Here is a 26,508-nt window from a genome sequence, read left to right on the forward strand (position 1 = left end):
TATGGTTAAAATTCATGTTCTATATTTTCTACACCCCTATACTTTATTAAATGCTTAAATATTTAACTAAAAAAACTGAAAATGTCCAAGGAATTTAAATATAGTTGATTTTCTTTATCAAATGTGCACTTGATTTTATATCAGAGAAACATAATTCATTGAAACTTTCTGATAGAAAACTTCAAATTTTGTAGGTAAGATATTCAGAATTAATGGAGTTTGCTGAATATATAATATTTAAAAAAGAGCTGTAAGATCTTTAATTATTTAAAATTGAAATGTCATAATTAATAACTGAGCTATATCTAATGAAATTGAAATTCACAGTTTTTAATAGAAATAGGTCGTTAACACTATGCAAAGTTGAATAAATCAGGGACTTCTCTCATGAAGCCATAAATGTGGTATGGATAGTCAAATCTTTTAAGGAATGTGATAGTCGATGATTGGATATTTTTTTTTTTTTATAGAAATAAAAAAAGCTATGTAAATCCAAAATTATAAATTAAATGCAAGTGTAAACAAGAAAGAATGGATATCTAAGCACTTTTATACAGACCTAAATTGAAATAGACAAAAATAATAATATCATGAAGTAGTTAGTGCAAGCAAGTAAGTTTTATTCAAGTCAATATTTTATAGAAAGTTCATTAGAATTATAAATAATAATGCAAGTGTCTCAGAGAAGGAGATGTTTTTATTTTTTTAGGAATTTTAAAAATTCATTTATATAATTTTTTGTATGTGTTACCCGATTGCAATAAAAAAAAAAGTTGTTACATCTTTAATTATTTAGAACTACAATGTAACAATAATTATTTCTTGTGAAACTAACTAAACGTAATTCTCAAATTTAAGGTTATTGACAGTATATTGAAACAAATTGTAAAAAGTGTTAAAAGAAAATTAAATCTGTGCCACTACAACCCATGAAGGGTTAAGGATGCATTACTTTGTAAGGAAGTACTGCTACTAGACCAATGGTTGTGCAAGGAGGTGATTTGGTCAGAATCACGCTTGACCTCCAGATTTTTACCCCATTAAGGGTACCCACTATATGAGGGCTACTATATATAAATCATGACTACAGTGAAACAGAAAATAATTATCTGCCACAGCTCAATTCAAACATGGGTCCTTGGAGTTAATAGCACAGTGCCTTACCAATGAGCTACCCACTCCTATGTTAAAGAAAATAAAGAACAAAAAAAAAAAAAAAAGGATTTCAGAAATACATAGTTATGACTAAGCTATCTCTAAGGAAATCGAAATTGATAATTTTCTCAGAAATGATTTAGTAATACTATACACTATTTTTAAAATTAACTAACTTGATCTAGCTTGTAATAAGATATCTTGGACATACCTAGATTGAATTTCACTAATCATATACTGTATAATATATTTTTGAATTTATTAAAAATGAATAAATAATTTAATAATAAAAAATAAATAATTCAACAGTCTTTCAAGATGTGGTCGGAGTTAATATTATGTTTTATTTAGTAAATGTACAATAGTGAGTTCATTGCAATTGCGATCAACAATGCAAATACTTTAATGAATGAAATATACTAATTTGTTAAAAATCTATATTAAAAAAAAAAATTAAAGTGCGGACCAGTACCTTTACTCAGTACTACACAGGGGTGTAGTACTGAGTAAAGGAAGTACTGTTAGTAGACACACTCGACCACCAGATTTGTTATTGAAATTAAATATTAAAATATACATGTATATAGAAATGGTATAAATAAAAAGTGTAATCAAAAGTTAAAAAATTTATATATAATCCTTACACTTTCTTGAGACTCGTTTTTATTGTTTAAATAAAATAAATTTTATCTAATTTAAGTCTCAAGACAATCTATATTTCTTTAAAAGTCCAATGTTACAACCAATTTGGCCATCCTCAAAGACAATCTTAAATACAAATTTAAAACCACTTTGATTTTTAAAATCTTGTTTGTTTGTTTTGAAAGGGCGTTTAACAGCCTGGTCATTAATGCCCATTGGTTGTTGTTTTTGGTAAGGCCTAGTTGTTCCACAGGGGTATGTTGTGTGGATCTGCACCAGTGGGACTCATTTCCATGAGATTTGAAGTAAAATTTAGCTAGGCAATTATAATTTGTTCAATAATAGATCGTAACGATAGTGGAGAAAGGATGATGAAAAGCAGATAAGTGGCTATTCTAATTTTAAAAATAAGATAAGATAAATAGATAATTCATATTTCTTCACTTCATATTTTTCTTTATAGCTTTTTTAAAAATCTTTATGCAGACTATTCTGCCGAGGTCAATGATTTCATTGTTGTGATAAAGATTAATAGTGAAAATTGACTGTGATTAAAAGTTTTAATTTAATGTGAGGAACTGACAAATTAGGGTAATTTTGAACTGAAATGTTTGACCAGGGCAGAATAGTCTGCAAAAAAGTTTTTAAATAATTTATATGAGCATGAATTGATTTTTAAGATTGTCCTTGAGCATGGTCGAATTGGCCAAAACGTTGGACTTATAAATATATATTGTTTTGAGACTTAAATTGGATAAAATTTATTTTATTTAAACGTTAAAAATTTGATAATATAATAAAAAATTTTTATTCAGTCTCAACATGTTTATTTTCTTATTATAACAGTGACAATGTTATAAAAAGTTACAGGCTGTTCTTTCTTTGTCAAAATATATTTTAGTCTATTAACTTATTTTTATCTAAAAATTTAATTATTCTAATATTATTCAATTTATACTTTCTATTACAACCATATTCAATTTATCAACATATTGTAAAAGTAAAATAAAAATAAAATAAACAGGTTGAGACTAAATAGAAATTTTGTTTTATAATTGATAAACAAAACTGTCTCAAACAAGACTTTAAATTATATATATATATAAAATTAAAATTTTTGATAATTGACTACTAATGATGGGGAAAAGACTCCAAAAAAGTCAAATGCACATAAAAAACAAACAAAGAATATATAAGGAAGAAGGAATAAGTTGTTTCACAATTATTAATATTTGAAGAAATTCACCCTTCCATTAGTCAATAAAATTAATTTGAATATTTGCAAAATCAATTTGTATATATATTATAGCGACATTTTACGTCTATAGGAAAATCAAATTAAAAAATGTTAACAGTTGCCATGAACAGATTAAAGGCATTAGAAGTTTGTTAGTGAAATATGAGGATTATGAAAAGTAAATAAATAAATAATTAATATCAATAATGTAAAGAAAATATTAATTAATATGAATATGCCAAAATATTTTGATGATAAAAGAGATTTTTTATATTTTATAAGTACAAAGTTATGATTTACTTAATAAGTTTAAATTATAAATTATTTACCATTTGTAAATAATGCTTTTGAAATATAGAGTTATTGGATGTATTAATTAGAATTTTAATGCATTATATTGATAAATAACATTTATTTAATCAATTGTATGTGAAATAAATATTTTGTAATTTTAAGTCATAAAATTAAATAATTGAGTAATTACTGTTTTAAAGCTTTTATTACTCACTACTTTGTATTTCAAAACACTGGAACAATACAGTCATGCATTTATTTTAAAATGATGCATGCCAACAATATGAATTTATAAAACTTGTTATATTACGTATATGAAGTAAACTAATTAACAATTATTTTTTGAACATAAAGAAACAACAAAGTGATAATAATAAAGAAAAAAGACTTTCATTTAGCCAATTCCAGGCATTGGAAGATGGAAAAGGTTTCTTTTCAGAACTCATTAAAGCAAAGATATATTATCTGATCAAAAAATGCATTTGTTTTAAAATCAATCATTATAATTTTGCTAATATAAGTGAACTGTAAAAGGGTGAATTAAGTACTACTTAATGATCATGATATAATAAGAATAATAATTTACGAACTAATAATAATTAATTATTATTACAATAACTCAAGTAGTGAAATGGAAATTTATTAAGAAGACTCCAGAAGAAAATCATCTATATGAACTTTAAATGGAATACTTACAAAACAAGTATTTCATGACATAAATAAAAAAAAGTATATATCGTAATTTTAATGTTTAATTTAGATTTATGTTTTATCATCTAAATTTTAAAAATTATAAATGTTTAAAAGATAGAAATTTAATAATTTGATTAATATTTAATAAAGATAAATTAAAATTCAGCTTCTATTTTTTTTTATTATTTAAACAAATATAAAAACTTGTCAGAAGTATTTTTGTTTTAACTGTTTAAATAAACCTAATATCAAAACCAATTTAACTAGAAAACGAAACCACAATATATTATGATTCAGTCTTATTCATTTAAAATTTAAGTTATTTTTATTTATATAAAAAACTGCATTTCTCATTTAAATAAATTATGTTTTCCTCTATGTTTCAAAAATTCCTACAATCAAATAGCAATAAATTTAAAATGTTTAAAAGATAGAAATTTAATAAGGGTAAATTAATATTCAATTTCTATTTTTTTTAATTAAAAAAAAAAAAATAAAAACTTGTCATAAGTATTCTTGCTTTAAATGTTTAAATAAACCTTATATCAAAACCAATTTATCAAGAAAACGACACCACAATGTATTATGGTTCAATGTAAATCATTTAAATTTTAAGTTATTTTTATTTATATAAGAAACTGCATGTCTAGATGCAACTAATTACTCTGCAGAAAAATCCTAACTTATATTCATTATTTTACAATTATAGAACCTATTAATACAAAATGCGTGATATATTATAAGAAACAAATTAATACTAAAATTAAATTTAGATTTTTTTACTGAAGAAACAAGAAACAAACAAGCAATTTACCTGTATCATTCGTCGTTACATCCATATTTGGTTGATCGAAATTTCCTACCAGGTATTCAGTGAACAGTATCATACTTTCTTCTGCAGCTGTATGAGGGAATTTATCAGGAATGGCATGGAAATATTTAAAAATGATTAGAAAAAGATAAGGTTTCTTTCTTCAATAGGGACTTTATCAGTTTTATTTTGACTTTGTTTGTTCACTTATCTTAAAAATTATCAGGGTTAATCAGTAGGGGCTTTCTGGGTCTAGGAAGGGTTCTATATGTAAAAACATATATTTTTTTTTTTTTTGAACAATTTATTTAAAAACAAAGATTTATTTTTAACAAATAAAATTTACATATTCATCAAATCTGGGTCAAAATACCCTTTTATAGATTACATTTTACAATATAGATACATTACTAATTATAATTTTATTTACAAAGATTTGTACACTTAGTTAATCCCATAATAATGAGATCTTTTGTCATACATACATAACATACAGTCTTTGAAAAGGACATGGAACATTATTCAACAATATTTGTTCGATTGAAAGAATAAAATGATTTCTTTGGACAAGTTGTTGAAAAAATAATGTCATTAAAATTTAAATAGTCATATTAAAAATGGAATGATATAATTCATTACAAATAATAATAAAAATACAAATAATAATTAAATGCTTTTCTTGATGTTTTTTAAAAACATCAATTGTTCCACTGCCTCCTAAATAACTGATATAGAAAAAAAGTCAGAAGGCAGTGTTAAATAAACAGCTGTGTTTATAATATTCCATTTTTTTAAAATAGATAAAATGAAATGTTTTGAATTGTGATGCAATTGAATTATTTTTAAAGTTATATTTATAATACAAATAGTTGAAATAATATAAGTTGTAAGTAGTTTAAATTACTACAATATCAAAGATTTAACTTTTTCAAAATTACTTTATAGTAATCAAATGATTTCATATAAAAAGCAAAGTAATGATTTTTTTTTTTACATTAACAGACTTAAAACATGAAACATACTATAAAATTAAAACTGACTTGCGGGGCATTCAATAGTGATAATTAAAAATTACATACATTATCTTTCATGTTGGTTTCAGACTAGTTGTCACTTTGAACAAAAGCAAATGTAATTGAAATTATGTTATTTCAATTGTAACTACAACTAGAAGACCTGTCATCTGTTATTGTTGAGGTAAGACAATAAAAATAAACATTTAAAAAGGTAAAAAAATAACTCAAGAAATTAGCAATTGAAACAAATATATACAAATATATAAAGTTTATTTTTACTGTCTGCTTTGAAAATTTAAAATAAATATCTATTGAAGTAGTAATTTTGTTCTAGTTTTGGCTTAGTCCTTCCGAAATTTTTAATAAATATATTTAAAAAATAATAAAATTCTCACAGAGTTCATAATAAATCTGCAGAAAGGAGTTAGTAATAATAGTGTATAAATAGTTTTAAAAAAAATGTCATTCTTTGAAAATACATCATGAAAAATGTATGGGTATTTAATCCTCCATATAAGAGCGATTTGTCATATTTCATTAACGTTCCTTCAATTCTTCAATTAAATAAGTTTAATTAATGAATCAACAGCCATAACTTCAATTATAATTTGGCAGTTTTGTCACAGTTGGATCATATTTCTAATAGGACTTGATGGTCGATTGGACCCAATCTACATTGGAAGTGATCTGGTCGTACAATCTAGGTCGCTGATCTCCAACCTTGGAGCAAGCAATCCTCCAATTTGATACACCAGTGAGCATCCACCTTTGATCGCTGTTTAAGCATAGCATTGGACTGCCGGCAAGTTCTTCTCCCTATAAAAACAATATAAAAAATCAAAGTACGATTCATTGTAAAATTAAAAATTTGAGTAAATTAAAACTGATTCATTTTATTTTATTTTTTTTTAAAATTATATAACTGCATTTTTGGTTTAATTGAAATAAAGGGAATAAAAGGAAGATGATACAGGTGTGGTAAAAATAACTCAAATAATAATTAAATTATTTATAATGAGCCAACATTTCAGAGTTTCATTAGGGCTAAAAAAGATACAAACAACTAAAATTAAGTAACAGAGTAAGAGAATAAGATAACATGAAATAAAAATAAACTATGGGTTTGGTTAAAAATTATGTAAAATATGTGAAAATTTAAATAAAATAAAATAAGATGTACATTTACACAGTTATCTTACTCTGATACTTAAATTTAGTTGTTTGTTTTTGTTTTAGCCATGATGAAGCCTCGAAACATTGCCTCATAATAAATAGTTTATTATTTGACTTCATTTGAATTATTTTGACCACACTCAACCCATCTTCCTTTTGTTAATTATACACAGTCAAGTAACGATCTTCCAATAAAGTGAATGATGTTTTCACATTTTTTATGAATCTACTAAAAGTAAGTAAACTATTCAATTAACATTAATTATATAAATAATTAACTGTATAATTTCAATTAATGAAGAAGATGGTCAGGGTTGCGGTCAAAAGAGAACAAAAACTCTTAATAACTATTTATTTGCCGATATTTTGCCTGTAGAGCTTCACCTGGGCTGAAAAGATACAAAAACAATTAAAAACATTCTGACATAGTAAGATAATAAGGCACAAAAAGGTAAATTAAGATAGGGTTAAAATTATGTAAAAATAAGTGAAAAGAAAATTATATACAAATAAAATAGTATTAATATAAAATAAAAAATGATGCAAACTATAAGGTCAAAAATGTACAGGAGACGCAATGAAAGAAAAGTAGATTTGAGAAAACAAAACTTAACACACTAAAAAGACAAGAAATAAATAAGTTGAGATTAAAAAAGATTAAGAAAGAATAAATAAAAATAAATAGTTGTCATCTTCCGGTACTTAGTTATTCGGTAATTCGTTGGTTCGTATATATTTTTAACTCTTCCTATCACCATTTGTCATCACTCTCTCACACGCTTTCTTCTTCTAAAATTTGTATACTTTTTATTATTCATTTTCACCCTCCCGTAACGTTTTCTTTATAAAAAACACTTAGTCATTGTTGTAACGGCTTTTTTAATTCTGAGTTAGACTGCCATTAGCGCTGTATCCATTAGGCGTTTGATCTTCCAGGGAACAGGTTCGTTTTTATTCTTTTTTTGGTTTCTTTTCCCTTTCTTTATTTTACTCTTACCCCTTATTTTCTCCACTTTTATCCATTTTCCTTACCCTCGTTATAAGTTTTGTTCACTATACTTATAATTTGCCTCTTTATCATCTATTATTGTTACATATATTTTCTTCCTCTCAATTTTCATTTTCTTTTCATATTTAAATTTTAAATCAATAATAACTAATATGTTCATATTTCTTTGCATTATATAACTGTATTTTTATTTCATTTCCTTAATTATGTTATTTTACCAACTTTTTCAATTACCTATGTATACATTTTATTTCCCGCTTCTCTCATCACTTCATTTTATTAATTCTATTTTGTAAAATTATTCATTTTATGTGTAAAATTATTCTGTTTATACTTTCCTTTTATTTTTTTATACTTACTGTGGTTGTTATCTTGTTCTGTTTTTAGCCCTGAAGAAGGCTAGAAACTCTAGCCGAAACGTTGGCACATTAAAATAAGTTAATCGTACTTATTTGTGTTTTTCATTGACCGCACCCCCAACCATCTTCTCCTCATTCATCATCCACGGTCAACTATCTCTCATAATTATAAATAAAAATAAAAATAAATGAGTAAAGAAACTGTTAAATTTTGTTTTTTCATATCTAATTTTCTCTTTTTGCTTGTTATTGTGTCTCCAGTACATTTTTAATCTCATAGTTTGCATAATTTTTTATATCAATATATTTTATTTCTTCTTTTCTTTTATTTGTATATAATTTGCTTTTCACTTATTTTTACATAATTTTAACCCTACCTTAATTTAGCTTTTTATATCTTATTATATTACTATGTCAAAATGTTTTTAGTTGTTTTTTTATCTTTTTAGCCCTGATGAAGTTCAACAAAGTGGGGCGAAACGTCAGCAAATAAATAGTTGTTAACTATTTTTGTTATCTTTTAACCGCAACCCTGATTATCTTCTTCATAATTTATTCAATTAACAGTATCATTGACTTACTTTTACATTTATCCCAAAGTTTATCATTTGTTAATTTGATTTCATTCCATAGAAATAATAATTTGCCTTATCCAAGACTACCTCAATTTCTTCTCCTTTACAGTTAATTTCTAATTTTTGAATCAAATAAAATTTATATATTAATATTCTTATACAGCAATAAACTACCTCATAAAATTTCATCATGTACGTTCGGTTATAATGGTGATAAGCCCATTTTTATTAAACTCTACGTTAAAGAACTTATATACTATAATTTGTTAAATCTACGTTCTATTGAAGAAGTGACTGAAAACAAATTATACTTACACTACAGTCTTGACTGAAAGAATTAGTGCAAATGCTGTTGACAGTAGTGATGCTTATGTTTGAGCACTGTTCCATGTTGCTAAGTTTGAGCTCTACTCGTTGAAGTACTGTCCCTAGAACCATTCATTTAAATTATTTCTCATATTAAGCATATTGGAATATTCAAGGTTTACTTAAAATAAATAAAAGGAATCTCGGTTTTTATTAATTCTCATATCTAAAATATAGTTTTGAAGATGATAAGGTTAAATGAAAAGATTAAATATTAAATAAATATGAGAATTTTAATTTTATTATTATATATAATATTATGGACTCTTAATCTCAGGGCCTGTTTTTCTAGGCATTCAGAATACTTTACTAAATTATTAGCTACCTTTACAAATAAGCTTAAATTCTATTTTGAGCAATAATAACCAATTACTCTGTCTTTGTTCACAACAAAGACTGACTGTAAGCAATCTCATCCACCAGCGGTCCAAGCAAAAAGTCACTTTATCTTCATGAATGATTCTAGATGTCTTTTTTATCTAGATGTCTACCACTGAGAGTAGACAAAGGATGATCTGCCTCCTCTCTTCCAGGAGACGTCCTCGTTCCCTGGAAAACCTCCAGTCACCACCCCTTCCAAACAAACAGTGCTTGTTTCATTTCTTCTATCTTCAACACTCGACGATTAAAAAAAAAATCGATTGAAGTGCAATTGCTCTAATTTACTTGCTATGATTCACACGATATAAATATTTTGTTGATAAATGTTATTGTCTTCTATTTTTTCTTTGATTATTTTATTTCTATAATTATGGTAGAGAAACAACAAAAGTTGAAAATTTCAATCTATATTCTCAACACAAACAATTCAACGGACTTCGGAAGGGTGCACGCCGCCATCTTCTTTGTTTTGAATAACGTATTTTTACTTCATATTTGACCGATGAAAATTGGTTAGCTTGCTTTTTGGTTCAATAACATAAATGAACAATGAGGTGTAATACTCACAATGTAATTAAGATATAAGCCGCTCACTATTTTTCATTGTCTGTCATGATGTTCAATTTGTAGATTCAATTTATTTATTTAATTTTTCAGTTTTTTTAGACATTACTTGCATATCTTATATTATACATATCTTCTTACCTACATGATATTATATTCCATCTGTCACTGTTTTCAATTTACTACCATACAATTCCACAAATATCAATCAATTAAAAATTTTGTACTATTCAATTATCAGTTATCAATTTTTTGTATAATTCTAAATTTGTTTGTATACTATTCCTTTTCAATTGTATGTTACTCTAAATGTTGTTGTTATCTCTTTTGTTCTATAGCCCTGATGAAGACCTGAAACTCAGGTCGAAACGTCGGCATAAAATAAATAAATATGGTTTTGTTTATTTATGTTGTTCTTTGCTGACCGCACACCCCGACAAACTTCTTCAATAATTAATAAATGAACAATATTGAACATTGTTACATAAAAATAAAAACATAACTAAAATTATCTATACTTAAAAAACAACTTTTTTTTTTTTATCAAAAAAGAGGATATTATACTACTGACACTTTTAATTCCAAAATCAAAATCACAGAACAAAACATTTATAGAAATATGACTGACATAAAAAATGCTAACTTACTGTTTTTAGTCCAGCCTAAACTGTTGCATGCTTCTAATGAAGCTGTCTGGGGCGACGATTGTGGGAGGCAGATTGGTCTCACAAAATCCGACGGAGCGAATGGTCGTTCCAGTTTGACTAGGACCACCGTACTCCCCTCGACTGGCGACTTGACCATCCCAACGACCAATCTTTCTTGCTGCCATGGTGGTGTAGAGCCGAGGCGGGTCGTGCCTCCTCGTGCTATCCACTCTGCCTTGCTCTGCCTGTATCAACATCAATAGGTGAAATTTTAATTACCTTCTTGGAAGATTGACATTGTTGATTGACTATGTGCAATATATAAAAGGAAGATGGTCTGGGTTCAGTAAAAAAAAAAAACTCAAATAGTAATTAAACTATTTAATGTGAGCCAACGTTTCGCCCCACTTTGCAGGGCTTCATCAGAGTTAAAAAATATAAAAACAACTAAAATAATGTAACAAAGTATGAGAATCTATAGCATGAAATAAATAAATAATATACTTCATGTTGGATAATATGCAACATATTATCTATTCATTTCATCTTACAGATTCTCTTTTTTTTTTACATTATTTTAGTTAGGCTATTATCTTTTTTAACCCAGATGAAGCTCTGCAAAGTGGGGCGAAACGTCGGCTCACATTAAGTAGTTTAATTACTATTTAAGTTTTTTTTTTTTTTTTTTATCGCACTAGGTCATCATCTTCCTTTTATTAATTACCTTCATTTTGCCAATGAAAATTTAATATCCCAAAATATATAACAACCAATAAATGTTTTTATTGTTATGAAGAGCAACAGAAATTGATAGGTCTTGGTTACGGTATGTAATGTCCCAGCTGTATGCCTGTTGTTTACACAATACAATTAATATGCCAAATTGCCTATTTCAAAGCAATAATTACTACTTGAGGACCTAATTTTAAAATTTCTAAGCTCTTGTTAAGAAAACTATGATGAAATAGATACTATTTATCAAAGCTATGAGATGAATTGAACTTATCTTATTTTTTATGGAAATTCTTTCTTACTGCTTTTTTTCGAAACAATGTATAAAACAAAACAATATAACAGGAGCTTGAGAGCATCATCATCATCATACTACGGCCCAGTCTTGAGTGTATAGAGATGTTTAACACAACAATAATAATTTAATTGTTCTGTACTTACCCTTGGAAACACGATGCTGTGGTGATGACCCAATCGAGCTCAACTAGAGTTCCGTCGCAAATGTGCGTTCCAGATTTGAACAGAGCAATATGCCAAGGCCAATCTCCTGGAGAGGCAACCTTCCTCAGACCTTCGATACCTTTTGCAGTCCTCACAGATTGCAATCCACACTCTGTTAAATTTATACAATTTGAAAGATGAGAATGTTTATAAATGAAAAATGAGAGTGTTTATAAATGCAAAATGAGAATGTTTATTATTGTAAAATGAGAACAGTTATGATTTATTACTATTATTAGTTATGATAAATCCAAATTTGAAAATTTTTCAGAAAGTCCAAAACTATGAATAATTCCAGTGATTGTTTTTTTAAAATACATATTATTATTTATTATATTATATATATAATAAAAAATACGAACAACTCAAATTAAGTATTAAGAAAGAGAATAAGATAACATGAAATAAAAGTAAACTATGGGTTTGGTTAAAAATTATTTAAAATATGTGAGAAATTGAATAAATAAAATAAGATAAACAGTGAAAAGTATAAAGGAACAAAAATAACAAAAAGTATTAGGCAATGAATGACAACAGAAATAATAACAACTAAGAAAGTAGATATAAAAAAAATATAAAAATAAAGTACAAAAATAATAAACAAAATTATTTTGTAATATTATAAGTACATTGCTATTGTTCATTTTTTCCTTTTTTTTATCCTTTATTCATTATTATTTTTATTTTTATTGTACTTTATTCATTCTTATTTTTCTTGCACTTTATTTATTCTTATTTTCCTTTTTCTTGTCCTCTATTTATTCTCATTTTCCTTTTTCTTGTACTTTATTTATTCTTATTTTCCTTTTTCCATCTTTTAGTGTGTACTGTGTTTTTATATTTCTTTTTTATCTACTTTTTTATTTGTTATTATTTCTGTTTGCATTAATTGTCTAATACCTTTTAGCTTATTTCTGTTTTCATTAATTTTCTAATATATTTTTGTTATTCTTGTTTATTTTCATGGTACATCTTATTTATGTACAAGTATGTAAAAGTACATGTACTTATTTATGTAAAAGTACATATACTTTTCACTGTACATCTTATTTTTTTTTTAATTTACTTTATTCATTTTTATATAAATTTTCACATATTTCAAATAATATTTAGAACACCTTAGCTTAATTTTATTTCATACTATCTTATTCTCTTACACTCTTACTTAATTTGAGTTGTTCGTATCTTTTTTAGCCCTGATATTGCCCTGCAATATGGGGCGAATCGTTGGCTCATAATAAACAGTTTATTTTTTATTTATTTATTTTGTTAGTTTATTTCATGTTATTTTGACCACACCCGAACCATGTTCCTTTTATATAGACTTTAATTTTCAAAACAAATTGATTGAATAAATAGCACCAAATCCAGAGAATGACCCATATGTGTTAACAATGAAAGTAAAATTTTATTTATATTTTTTAAATTAATAAAGACCATTAGTTTGATAATAGCACTAAGTATGTTTAGGAATATGTATTAGTAACTCATATACCATAGTAACTATGGTAATATTAGATATTATTATGAATTATATCAAAATTCATTCATTACTCATATGAATTATATCAAAATTCATTCATTACTCATATGAATTATATCAAAATTCATTCATTACTTATATTTCAAAATAGCATTCAAACTCACCTAAGTTAGTGCATTCAACAGACAGTATTTGTTTACTAGGACAATGAGTCGGTATAAAACTGATTTCGCTAGCTGCTGGGTCTGCCATTTTGACGTATATTGAATCTATTTCTTTATCTTTTTCTATTTTAACACTCTTCACTTTGCTAAAAAAAAATTAAAAAATAGGACGTAAATTTAAAAGTGATAATTAATTTATATCTTTTCAAATTCTTTCTTTCTTTTTTTTTACCTGAATGACAAATCTTTACAAAGCGAGGTCCCGATTGTATTAAGCACAATGCCTTGATTTCCTGTAGGAATCGAATCGTTGAGGTTTTCTGTACACACCTTCCCGTGAAGTCCTTTCTCGATGAATATTACATTCCCTTGAGGAAAATAGTGCATAGCTTGAACGCTACGTAGCTTCTTCAGGCCGTTCAAGTTTGGTGCCAGGGATACTGCAAAAAGTTAACATACCAACTGTAATTACAAATTTATTTCTTACATACAGTCGTATTTCTAAGGTGACAATTCAAAAATGACTTTACCTACAAGAGCACATATAAGAAAACAGAAAAGAAAAAAGAAAATACTAACTAAAATATAAATACAAAAAAAAAAGAACTTGGTGTAAGTTTCAAATATCCAAAGATTTTAGGGTAGCGTCCTGCGGGAAATAAAAAATTTGTTTGCAGTTGTCAAAACCTTCAATTAAACACAGGGGACCAGAAAAATTATTTTGTAACATTGAGGTGATTTTGGTTGATTATGATACAATTGATTATACGATACATGAATACATGATACAATACAATAATATATGTATCGTTTTCTTTTATACATTTTGTTATCTTGATTTAAATTTTTTAAAAATTATTTTTAGAGATTACTTCCATATTTTATTATGTTAATTCAATTACTCATCATTTATATTTTCTCCTGCACCTTTCATTAAGTTTATTTATTTATTTACTTGAGCAATGTCTGTTTTTTAATTTTTTTCTTTTCATCATTTGTTTTATATAATTCTTGCCTCTACAATATTATATTTTATCTTCTATTAGTATCAACTACTATCTACTTAATTATTGTCATGCATATTTCCAAATTTGTTAGATATTATTTTCTTTGAATTGTTTATCTGTTTATTTTTGTATCTTTGCTGACCGTGTTCCCATATCTATCTATGGTGAACGATTAACACCTCAATAATACTTACAGCATCCTCTTTCGTCGCTACCATCTGGGCAGTCCATATTGCCATCACACAGAGAGTGTCGTTGAACACAAGTCTTTGATGAAGTGCAATGTAGGCTACCGGCAGGACAATGATTGCAAGAAGTTTCATCACTCAGATCGGGGCAGTCGGGAACGCCGTCACACAGTCGAGACCCAAGTCCCCGAGATTCGAGATCATCACTACAGCCTATCACAGTGTTCATTAGTAATACATATTGTATTTAAAATTATAGTTTTAATTCTTAAATAATAAGAATTACCTGGCTTAGGGAGACAATGGGACTCTTCTTCAGCGCTGTACTCAGGGAAGTTGGAACAGTTGAGGGCTTGTACCAACGGAGGCGGAAGGCGAGACCCACACCCGGCCCAGAACTCTTTGCAGAAACTGCGGCATGGTAAGACTAGATTCTCAGAGCAGGGAGGCTGGAGGATTTGGCAAACAAACTCGTAGGCGAGACGATAACATTCTGAATCAACCAGTTCCCTAAATAATAGTTCAAACAAATATTAGTATGAGGCAATAGTTTTTTATAAAATTTCTCAATAATTAATAGAACTGTTAATATACTTATCACATCATTAATCACTAATTAATATAATTAGGACTTTCATTTTTTTAAAAATTATTTATTTAATGTAATTTACAACTGTACAAAATAATACAATAGGTAAATATGTAGTATGTTGTGTAGTTTCATATACACTTGAAAATCTTGGGAAGGAACCACCCATTGGTGGTACTTCAAACATTAATTTAAATTAGAAGGTCCCGTGGCCATGTTCTTTTCAGACGCCTCGGAGGATTATCAGGGATTGTTAAGGATGAAAGATTATGAATTAATGGGTTAGGATGGTTAAGGAGTTTGGAATGAAAAGACGCATATCTGTTTTGGGTCAAATCTGCAACGAATGGGATGTTAAGGTCTTTGTGAATGAGTTTATTTGTGACGTAATAAGGAGCATCAAGGATTTTACGTAGGATTTTGGATTGTAACGATTGGATGCGGGAAGAATTTGATGGTTTGGTGGAGCCCCAGAGCTCAATTCCATATGTCGAAATTGGTCTGTATACTAATTTTTTGTAGTGAATGGGAAGTTTAGAGCGTTTGTCAAGTAAGTGTTGTAGCAATCAGAATCTACAGCAGTTTCTTGTCGTTTCAGTCTTGTGTGTGGATTCATATATTTTTTTTTTTTAATTTAAAAATATTTAAATATAATTTTAAACAAAAAATATGTTGAAATATTTATTAAAAATAGAAAATAACAATAACAGAAATTATCCAAATAGCCTTAACCTTCTTTATTAAAACATATTGCATGTCCAACATTTCGGCCGATCGGGCCTTCATCAAGGGCCATCCTAATTTTAATATCACAGCCCCATATTGATTTATAAACTTCGCAAAGTTAAATTACCCAAGTCAATTTAGCACAGTCAAAATATACCTGTACTTGTCCCTATAACCTTAATAATAAATTATATTCTTCACAATTTTTATATTTTACTATCATTAATTAATTTATAATCATTAATTAATTTGTGATAAGTTAATGATAGTAAAATACAAAAATTGTGAAGAATAGAATTTATTATTAAATGTTATAGGGACAATACAGGTTTATTTTGACTGCACTAAATTGATTTGGGCATAATAGCCTGCAAAGGTTCATAAGTCAATGTGAGGGTGTGATACTAAAATTAAGATCGTCCTTGATGATGGTTGGATCGGTCGAAATGTTGGACATGTAATATGTATTCATAAAGAAAGTTGGGAATACTTCAAAATTTTGTTATTATTAATACAACTAACAGCTTCGAACAAGATAATAAAAATATACATAAAATATAATATAACATTAATTTTTATTAATATATTCTTGTTTGAGAGTGGTTTAGTTTATTTAAAAACAAATTTGATCCTTTTTTTCTCAACTTTATTCTTTTCAAAATCTTCCAACGTTTTGATCGTCAGGTCATTTTCAAGGATACCTTTATTTTGTTGTCATTTTCTTTTTTAAAAAGCTTTAAAATGCCGGCTAATTGCCTTTGTCCCATCTATAAATTCTATATAATTCTCTCTTAAATTTAAAACTTTTACTAACCACTTCCCTTCTTTCTTTCAAAGGTTTGCAAATGAATTCTTTCATTTACATTTGCAAACCTTTGAAAGAAAGAAGGGAAGTGGTTAGTAAAAGTTTTAAATTTAAGAAAGAATTATATAGAAGAATTTATAGATGGGACAAAGGCAATTAGACGGCATTTTTGAGTTTTTTAAAAAAGAAAATGACAACAAAATAAAGGTATCCTTGAAAATGACCTGAAGCTCAAAACGTTGGAAGGTTTTGAAAACAATAAAGTTGAGAAAAAAGGATCAAATTTGTTTTCAAATAAAATATAATATAACTTTATTTTATATTATTAGAAGATACGGTATGATTAATGATTTGTTAGAGGATTTAATTTTTTGATTGCCTTTTTATTTTTTTTTTACAATTAATGTTTTTAATTTTCATTTAAAACATGTAAATATGTATATAAATATAAATTACTCATACTTTCAATTATCTTTAGTTAGTTTGTTCATTGTTGTTTACAGGCATAAAACCTTTTGGTCATCAACGCCTAGAAGAAGTTAGTTACTTTATGATTTATGATGTGATAGATGGTTTAATTTTATTTGTTTCATTTTTATTTATTTATTTTATGTTTAGTACAAAACGTTATTGGATATCTATAATATTCATTTAAATATTGTTCTTATAAAAATATTATTCGTTTCTTAGATTACTGATAAAATATATTGGTTGTTTGATGATGGTTTATGTTATTATTAACACAAACTTCAATGAACTACTTTTACTCTCAACTTTTTATTTTAAAAAACCTCCAACGTTTCGGCCCTTAGGCCATTTTTAAGGAGAAAACTGTTTTCATATTATTACTATATTACCTCTTCACACAATACTAATGTTTTTGAACATAGCTTACTCAATGAATTCATTATTCATAATTCATTAAATTGTCTTTTTTATAGGCTAATTGTCCATGTCTACCTTCAAAAACAAAATAAATATTATAACAGTTTTAATCAATCTTTTTAAAATTGATTATTCACTTACAAACCACATAATTTAAAGACAATTTAATGAATTATGACAATTCAATGGGTAAGGTATGTTCAAAAACATTAGTATTATATGAGGAGGTAATGTAGTAATAATATCAAAACAATTTTTATACATTGTCTCCTTTAAAAGGGCCTTAAAATAAAAACTTGAGAGTAAAAGTGGATCATTGAAGTTTGTGTTAGTAAAATTATTAGTTTCTTTCTCTTCTTCAATTATTATTGTCTCATTTTCCTTTCATTATTTTAATATTAGAGATATTTAATTTTATATATATATATATATTGTATTTTAATTCTAAGGCACTTAGAATCATTCAAACATGAAAGTGGAGAGGGCACTGAAAAAGTCTTGCACTCCACTTTCGCAGTACCCTCACTTACTTATATGTAAGTAATATAAGATAGCTTTCAACACGTGACCTGATAGATATAAAAAATAAAAAGCAACCTTAAGCTTAATTTAATTCACATAATTTTATAGTTTAAAATAAGTTTTACCTAAATGCTATGACATTTGCCATGACGTCATCTATCTTCATATGACCCATGATATTGGGATATGATGTAATGTTGGTTGTTGCAGTGTGTTGGCAATAGCGTAGCTCCATTGGTGAGCAAGTCCTCATCGTTGGTTGGCCGGTTGTTGTTGTCAGTTCAGCAGTACTTGTTGCCTCTGCGCTGGTGTTTTGCTTGTCCACATCGTTGTCCTATAATGGTAATAGTGTTCAAAATATAATGTGATGGAACACAGCTTTGCCGAAGTGCATATGTAACAAAAATTGTTGATGACATTATTATGGTTTAGACATGTAACATTTAGTACAAAAAATTAAGGAATTCAGGACCTCTAGATGTCGATCCTCAGAAATAATACTTCTTAGATATCTATAACTCGATGGAAAAAAAAACAATTATTTTGCTGCAATTTTTGATTACTTTAATGAAAAAATATGTATAATTACTAGTCAAAATTGATGAGGCTGCCAAATATAGTCAGGAGGGTTAAAAAATGTTGCCTGTTTAAGGTTAGTTAGAAAAAATTATTTTTCATTCGGAGCTATACATCTTTAAAACTACTAACAACACTAGAAAACCTAGCATAACATCATTTAAAGTAGAATAAATTAACTAAACACCTTTAACAGAGCTCTTTAAGTTCAATAGTTCTCCAGATATAGCTTTTTAAAAAGCAACATTTCATAAAAAATGTACTGAAAAATCAGTAGTTAGTGAATTTATTGTGGGAAATATCAGTAACCATTCAGCGTACAGATGTCTATTTGCTCTAGCTATTATAAATACATGTTTAGTGAAACATTGGGCCATAAAGGATTCTTTTAGATAATTTAAGAATTATTATTGATTGTTAGGACCCAAGTCTTGGAGTGTTTATCTGTTGATAGCACCTTCCCCTTACTCCATATGTCAGGAGGGATTAATCCAGGAAGGGGGTTATTAAAAATTGTGTGTCCTTTTAATTTATAGGATTAACTCATCCTTTTTACCTAATACTTTACCTTACCTATAATATTTTACCTAATACTTTATTTTCAAAAACCTTAAGGAACTGTTATTCCCTCTGATAAGCCCCTTAGAACCACAAAATGGTTTTCTTTCTAACCACAGGGTCTTTCAGTAATCATTAATTGTCGCTATCTCGGACTGATGTCTAATAGTGGTGAAGAATTCGGTCAATTGATGATCCTCGCCACAATCACAGGCTGAAAATCGATTATTGTATGTGGTTGCTCACTAACGACACAATCACTATTTTAGTTAACTCAATATAATATTAATTGATATGTTTCAATACCTCTATGAGAGTAATACTCTTTGGATCGATGGTCCTGTTGCCAAGGTAAGGGCTGCCTTCGGCTAAGACGGCCATGATGGAGTCCACGTCTACGTCCATCCTTCTCGTCGAGAAGCGAAGAGTGAAGTGCACGACCAAGTCTTCGTTTTCCTGCCTGTTGATATGGTCAGCATTAATAATATACATTAATAAACAGTATTGTTTGTATGTATTTCATTTTAAAGATACATTTCTAAATTGGTTTATCGAGAAAGTCAGTCAAAATGACAGTCATCATTCAAAAGCCAGACTGACGTGAAAGACTTGAATCCGGGAGGGACAGTTTACAAGTAGGTTAGTCTCAAAAACGTTACAAAATGAAGATAGGCGAAATAAACATAACTATCAGCAGTGTAAGCTGTAGATGATACAAATAACAGGTTTTAACATGACCTATAAATTCAACTTTCGTTCTAGAATTTTTATCAGAAACTTTTTAATTTAATTACCTAGGCATATAATGTCTTAATAAATATATTTTTGTGCTGTGTTAAATCCAAAATAAACTGCTAAAGTTAAATAACAAGATTTCAAACAATATGTTTACACTGATTCGATATAAGTTTAAAATATACAATCTTAAACAAGAGTTAATTATTGAATCCAAAGGTTGGGGAAATTCTTTAATTAATTACTTATATCTTTCATTTTATTAATTAAGCACAAATATACACGAAGAAAATTAGAGAGGAACTAAAGAGACTCAAAATTTCAGATAAAATTCCAATAAATCCCACCAAATCACATTTACCCTTCGACGTAAACCCATGACCTCTTCCCCTACAATATCCTTTAATAATACCCCACTTATTGCTGTCAAACAGATCCGTTACTTAGGACTATATCTCGACAAACGACTGACATGGAATCCTCATACAAGACTAAAAAGACAAGAAACTGCTCACAGATTCCGACTATTGCAACATTTACTAGACAAACGGTCTAAATTGCCAATCCATTACAAAAGACTGATCTACATGACTATTATAAGGCCTATCTGGACATACGGAGTTGAGCTTTGGGGCTCCACTAAACCATCAAATTCCTCCAGAATCCAATCCTTACAGTCCAAAATCCTTCGTAAAATCCTTAATGTTCCTTTGTCACAAATCAAGTCATCCATCAGGACCTCAATGTTCCATATGTTGCCGATTTGGCCAGAACCAGATACCGTTGCTTCCATAATAAACTTCTCAACCACCCAAATCTACTTGTTTCTAACCTGGCTTCTCCTTCATTACCTAATAATCCTCCTTGGCGTCTGAAAAGAAGATGAACTCGAGATCTTCTCCTCTAGAAATGTTATTGGAGTTCTATCAGTGGATAGATTCTCCACATGTTTTTATCATGTCACTATGTCACCTACAGCAAATTTACTTGTTGTATATATGTGTATACAGTTGTAAATATCAATAAATAAATTATTAAAAAAAAAAAAAAAAATTTCAGATACCGACTGTCTAGATAGAGATACGTATAGGAAAACATCGAAAAATCTCACCAATATTGGAAGAGGATAAAAAAAGGGGTAAGAAGTGGTCCGAAGAAAGAAAATAAAGGTAGTTGAGGATCATGAAACTGCGATGGGAAGAAAGAAAATCAAGACTCCCAAAGAAGACTAACCATTGATATTCACGTGGTCCTTAGTGGCCGGTACGTGATAAAAAAAAGGAAACACAAATATTCATCTGTTGACAGTTGTAAAACAAGGCAAACTGAACACAAACGTGTAAATGCAGCACAAGTCCCCTTAGATTTATGCTCAAAAACAGACAGGCAACAGGTCGGCCACAAATTTAGGCCAACTTGTACCAGCCAATCCGAATAACTTATCCATACGCAAATTGACGTATTAGTACAAGAGCCCAAGAGGAAATAAATGGCAGTTATTTCACCCCAATTTTGGATTACTTTAATGAAAACTATGTATAATTAATAGTCAAAACTGATGAGTCTGCCAAGTATAGGTAGGGGGATTAAAAAATGGCGGCTGTTTCAAAACCTTAAAAAAACATTGATTTCATTCCGAGCTCTATATCTTAAAAACTACCTACAACACTAAAAAATCTAAGAGAATATTATTTAAAGAAGAGTAAATTTTATGAAATATTAGCCCTAAAAGAGTTATTTACGTCCAATAGTTCTCGAGATATAGCTTTTTAAAAAGCAAAATTTCTTAAAAATCTACTGAAAGATTAGTAGTTAGTTAATTTATTTAAAAAAATCTATATATCAGGAACTATGTGACGTACAGATATCTATTAGCACTCAAATTAAAGCTAGTTTAATGGACTATAAAGAAGTTTTTGACCTTTACTTTCGTAGGAAAAGTAGTTTTCATGATATCTGCTAAAATAAATTGATTTATAGTTGTTCAGACAATAAATTTGATTTATGAAAAACTTTATTTCAGATGATATTTGATATTTGTCAAAATAAACTCACAAAATGTTAATTTCTAGTTATTCGTATAAAACGTTGGATTTTTGAAAAAATATATCTCTAGACCCATAAGACGCACATATGTCTTCCAACACTCAAAATAAAGGAAATTTAACTTTCTACAAAGTAGTTTATGACACTTATCTTCGTAGGGGAAGTAGTTTTTATGATATTCACAAATGAATATATATTTGGCAAATGAAAATTTGTCTGAGCAACTATAAATCAATTTATTTTAGCAAATTTCAAGTAAACTATTACTCCTACGAAGATAAACATAATAAACTAGTTTATAGCTCATTAAACTAGCTTTAATTTGAATGCTAATAGACATCTGTACGTCAAATGGTTTTTGAGATATAAATTTTTCAAAATAAATTCACTAACTACTGATCTTTCAGTATGTCCCATTCAATATTTTTATGAAATGTTGCCTTTTAAAAAGCTATATCTCGAAAACTATTTAACGTAAATAACTCTATTAGGGCTCATATTTTAGCAAATTTACTCTTCTTTAAATGACGTTCTCTTAGGTTTACTTGGGTTGTTCCTACTTTTTAAGATATTTTAGCAAATTTACTCTTCTTTAAATGACGTTCTCTTAGGTTTTCTTGTGTTGTTCCTACATTTTAAGATATAGAGCCCCGGATGAAAAATTAGTTTTTTTTTTATCGCTTTGAAACAGCCGCCATTTTTATCCCTCTACCTATACTTGACAGACTCATAAATTTAGACTAGTAATTATACATAGTTTTCATTAAAGTAATCAAAAATTGGTGTGAGATAACTGCCTTTTTTCTCCTCTTGTACTAGTACTAGTAGCTGCATTTTGTCCAATCCGATTAACTTGGCAATAAAAAAGCTGACATGGGACGGCGTTGGGTGACAACAGTTCCCGCAACACACAATCACCTTATTGTCTAGTCACTCTTGGCAAAAACATTAATAAATCTCTCTAAAGGGACCTCTAAATGTTTGCCAAACTAAGGGAAATACGCAAGAGTGTGAATGAGTTCTTTGGATTGGCTGGTACAAGTTGACCAGAATTTGTACCCGACCCGTTGAGTGTCGGATTTAGAGCACATGTGCTGCATCCACAGGTTTGTGTTCTGTTTGCATTGTTTTAGAACTGCCAAACGATGAATATTTTTGCTCTCTGTGTTTTGATTGGTTAAAGAATTTCTCCATTAATTAAAATTCTATCGAAGAATAATTAATCTTCTATCTATAATTCGGTGCAAATACTTCGTTTTAAATCTTAATAATTTATTTTAGCAGTTTTTTTGTTTTTACATAGCGCAAATATATATTTATGAAGATATTATATTTATATATTGTGAAAAGTTCACATAAAAATTAAAATAAATAAATAAACTAACAAATTTTGAATTAAACTAGCAATTAATTGAAAATATAAAATAGTTGATTAATAACCACGGAAGTACACAGTAGCAGATTGGTAACAGTGAAAAATGAAATATAATATTATGTAGGTAAGAAGATATGTAAGTAAAGTATAAAACAAATGTGTTTATCAGAGTTTCAGGTCGAAACGTCGGCATGATTAAATATATTTTTTATTAAATAAAACCAAAAATTGTATCCAATTCTGTCTCAACACTTAAATTTCTTACTAGTCCAACGTTCCGGCCATTCCAGCCATCTTCAAGGACATCTTCAATACAAAACTCCTCCTCACATTAATTCACAATTTCTATTGCAGGCTATTCTGCCCAGGTCATTTTCTTCATTCTAATTTCAAACCTATTTATTTAAAATTTAAAACCATTAACATTTATTTTCTCTATAAAATTATCAACAATATAAAATACACTATTTATAATAAATAGTTTGTTATATGGTGGTGTATTTTATATTGTTGATAATTTAATAGAGAAAAATAAATGTTAATGGTTTAAAATTTTAAATAAATAGGTTTTGAAATTAGAATGAAGAAAATGACCTGGGCAGAATAGCCTGCAATAGAAATTGTGAATTAATGTGAGGAGGAGTTTTGTATTGAAGATGTCCTTGAAGATGGCTGGAATGGCCGAAACGTTGGACTAGTAAGAAATTTAAGTGTTGAGACAGAATTGGATACAATTTTTGGTTTTATTTAATAAATAATTACCTTGTCTCAAAAAATTTTGAAATAATATAATTTAAATATATTTTTGTTAATTTGCTGATCGCACACCCGCGACCATCTTCTCCACACACGTAAATTTAAAAAGGTTAATTTCCTCCCCAATATTTCACTGTGTCTTTCATAAATTTATATACCGGAAAATATTTATTTTACTGCTAATTTCAAATCAGGTACTAGCATTATGCTGAAATTTAAAGCAAAATTAATTTAATTAGAGAAGATGGTCGGGGCAGAGGGGGGGGGGATGTGCAGTCATCAAAAAAGAACTTAAATAAACTAATAATTATTCATGCCGCCTTTTCGACCTGAGTTTTAGGTCTTCATCAGGGAGCTTTCAGCAAGGGATCTCCTGGATAAAACTGAGTTTTATTAATCTACGTTCAACTATCTAAATCTCAAAATTAATTTATGATTATAATGTTTATATATCAGTTAAATAATACATAGCTAAATTTGGTAGGTTTTTTTAATAATAAAATGAATAAATAAATAAACTAAAATAGAATTGGAAATGTTATATGATGAGAATATAGCAAACCTGATATGTAAGGTAAGTTAAACAATGTATTGTTAATAAAGTGATAGATTGTAATATACAGTGTAAACTGAATAGGATTATAATAAGTGACATTGTGACAATAATAGATTATTTAACACATTACGATGAAATTAATTGGCCCATAGTGTTTCTCCCTCATGTTATCATATTAAATGTCCTCCTAATTTAAAAATATTTTATTGGGTATTGACCAAGATAGAATAGCCTGCAACATTTTGATGACAATGTTAGCTGGTGATATCATAAATAAGGTAGGATAATTTATGATTCAGTAGGTTTTAGGGAAATAATTTATAATGATTAGAATATATTTAAAAATTTAAATTTAAATCTGTACCACTACAACCCTGAAGGGTCAGGGGTTCAGTACTTTGTAAGGGGGTACAGTTACTAGACCAACGGTTGTGCAAGGAGGTGATTTGGTCTGACTCACGGCTACAGTGTAACAGAAAACAATTTTCTGCCCCCGCCGGATTCGAACTCGGGTCCTGAGAGTTATAAAATATATTTTAAATTGTTAATCAATAGATCCTTGAGAATGGCCGAAACGTAGGAGTTACAAGAAAATAAAAAGTGTGAGATTATATGGATATTTTTTATTATGATTAACACAAAACCGTTTGTTTTATGCTATTGTTAAAGCAATGAAGGGAAATACCGACCCATCGAAGGCCAGGATGTCAGAGCCCAAGAAGGCAGGTCGCAGCCTGCTCCTCCTCAGCCAGAGGTTGAGCGACTCCCGGTAGTTGTTGGCCGTCCTGCTGAAGAGAGTGGTCTCCGGGTCAGCCAGTTCGCCCTTGTAATTGTCTCCTTCGCTGATCCTGAAGGCTCCCAGGTAAGTCTTCTGTTGTCCGCTCTCTGGCGGCAGGTTCTGATCTGCAACACAAACTTGGGATCAGTATTATGTTCCCTTTATAAGGGGGAAGTATTGCTTAATATAATTATTCAAATTGAAAACATGAATGAACTACGATAAAAATTCAATAAATTGAAGTTGATTGATAAAGATACTCAATTCTTTGAATAAGATATTGTGGTGAAAAATAAACTTCATTTAAAATATTATCAATAATTTATATTTACTCGCACAACGTTTCGGACTATTTAACCATATTTTTTAAAAATTTATATTTTAAATGCATTGGAATTTTTCATACAGCCAGGTATAAATTCTTTATTTGAATTCCAATTATTTTTACCATGGTTGGGGTGGTCGAAGTTTTTCATTTTGTGGGACCGCTACTCAATGAAAAAAGACAACGTCCCAGGCTGGATTCGAACCGGTAATTTATGATTTATTGGGTATAAACTTTTTTTTTTAAATTTATTTATTGATATTTACAACTGTATACATA

The 26,508-nt window shown here is 28.3% G+C and overlaps 1 protein-coding gene across 5 annotated transcripts in view; it reads right to left on the bottom strand.

The window, feature by feature from the left end:
- Nucleotides 1–26,508, bottom strand: part of LOC106682250 (atrial natriuretic peptide-converting enzyme) — a 225,774-nt gene that overhangs the window by 16,075 nt on the left and 183,191 nt on the right. For all 5 annotated transcript variants that reach the window (XM_067047872.1, XM_014422998.3, XM_067047873.1 and 2 more), the window contains exons 3-13: nucleotides 25,816–26,029; nucleotides 19,965–20,118; nucleotides 18,650–18,858; nucleotides 15,284–15,507; nucleotides 15,004–15,210; nucleotides 14,035–14,242; nucleotides 13,803–13,948; nucleotides 12,096–12,267; nucleotides 10,923–11,167; nucleotides 9,280–9,392; nucleotides 4,836–6,664 (exon numbers count right to left, since the gene is read on the bottom strand). In XM_067047872.1, the coding sequence (XP_066903973.1) occupies nucleotides 6,488–6,664; nucleotides 9,280–9,392; nucleotides 10,923–11,167; nucleotides 12,096–12,267; nucleotides 13,803–13,948; nucleotides 14,035–14,242; nucleotides 15,004–15,210; nucleotides 15,284–15,507; nucleotides 18,650–18,858; nucleotides 19,965–20,118; nucleotides 25,816–26,029 (2,069 nt within the window). In that variant the 3' untranslated portion in view covers nucleotides 4,836–6,487. The remainder of the gene's footprint in view (nucleotides 1–4,835; nucleotides 6,665–9,279; nucleotides 9,393–10,922; nucleotides 11,168–12,095; nucleotides 12,268–13,802; nucleotides 13,949–14,034; nucleotides 14,243–15,003; nucleotides 15,211–15,283; nucleotides 15,508–18,649; nucleotides 18,859–19,964; nucleotides 20,119–25,815; nucleotides 26,030–26,508) is intronic.

Source organism: Halyomorpha halys, unplaced genomic scaffold (assembly GCF_000696795.3).
Source record: "Halyomorpha halys isolate HHAL.00 unplaced genomic scaffold, Hhal_1.1 Scaffold398.1, whole genome shotgun sequence".
Lineage (NCBI taxonomy): Eukaryota > Metazoa > Arthropoda > Insecta > Hemiptera > Pentatomidae > Halyomorpha > Halyomorpha halys.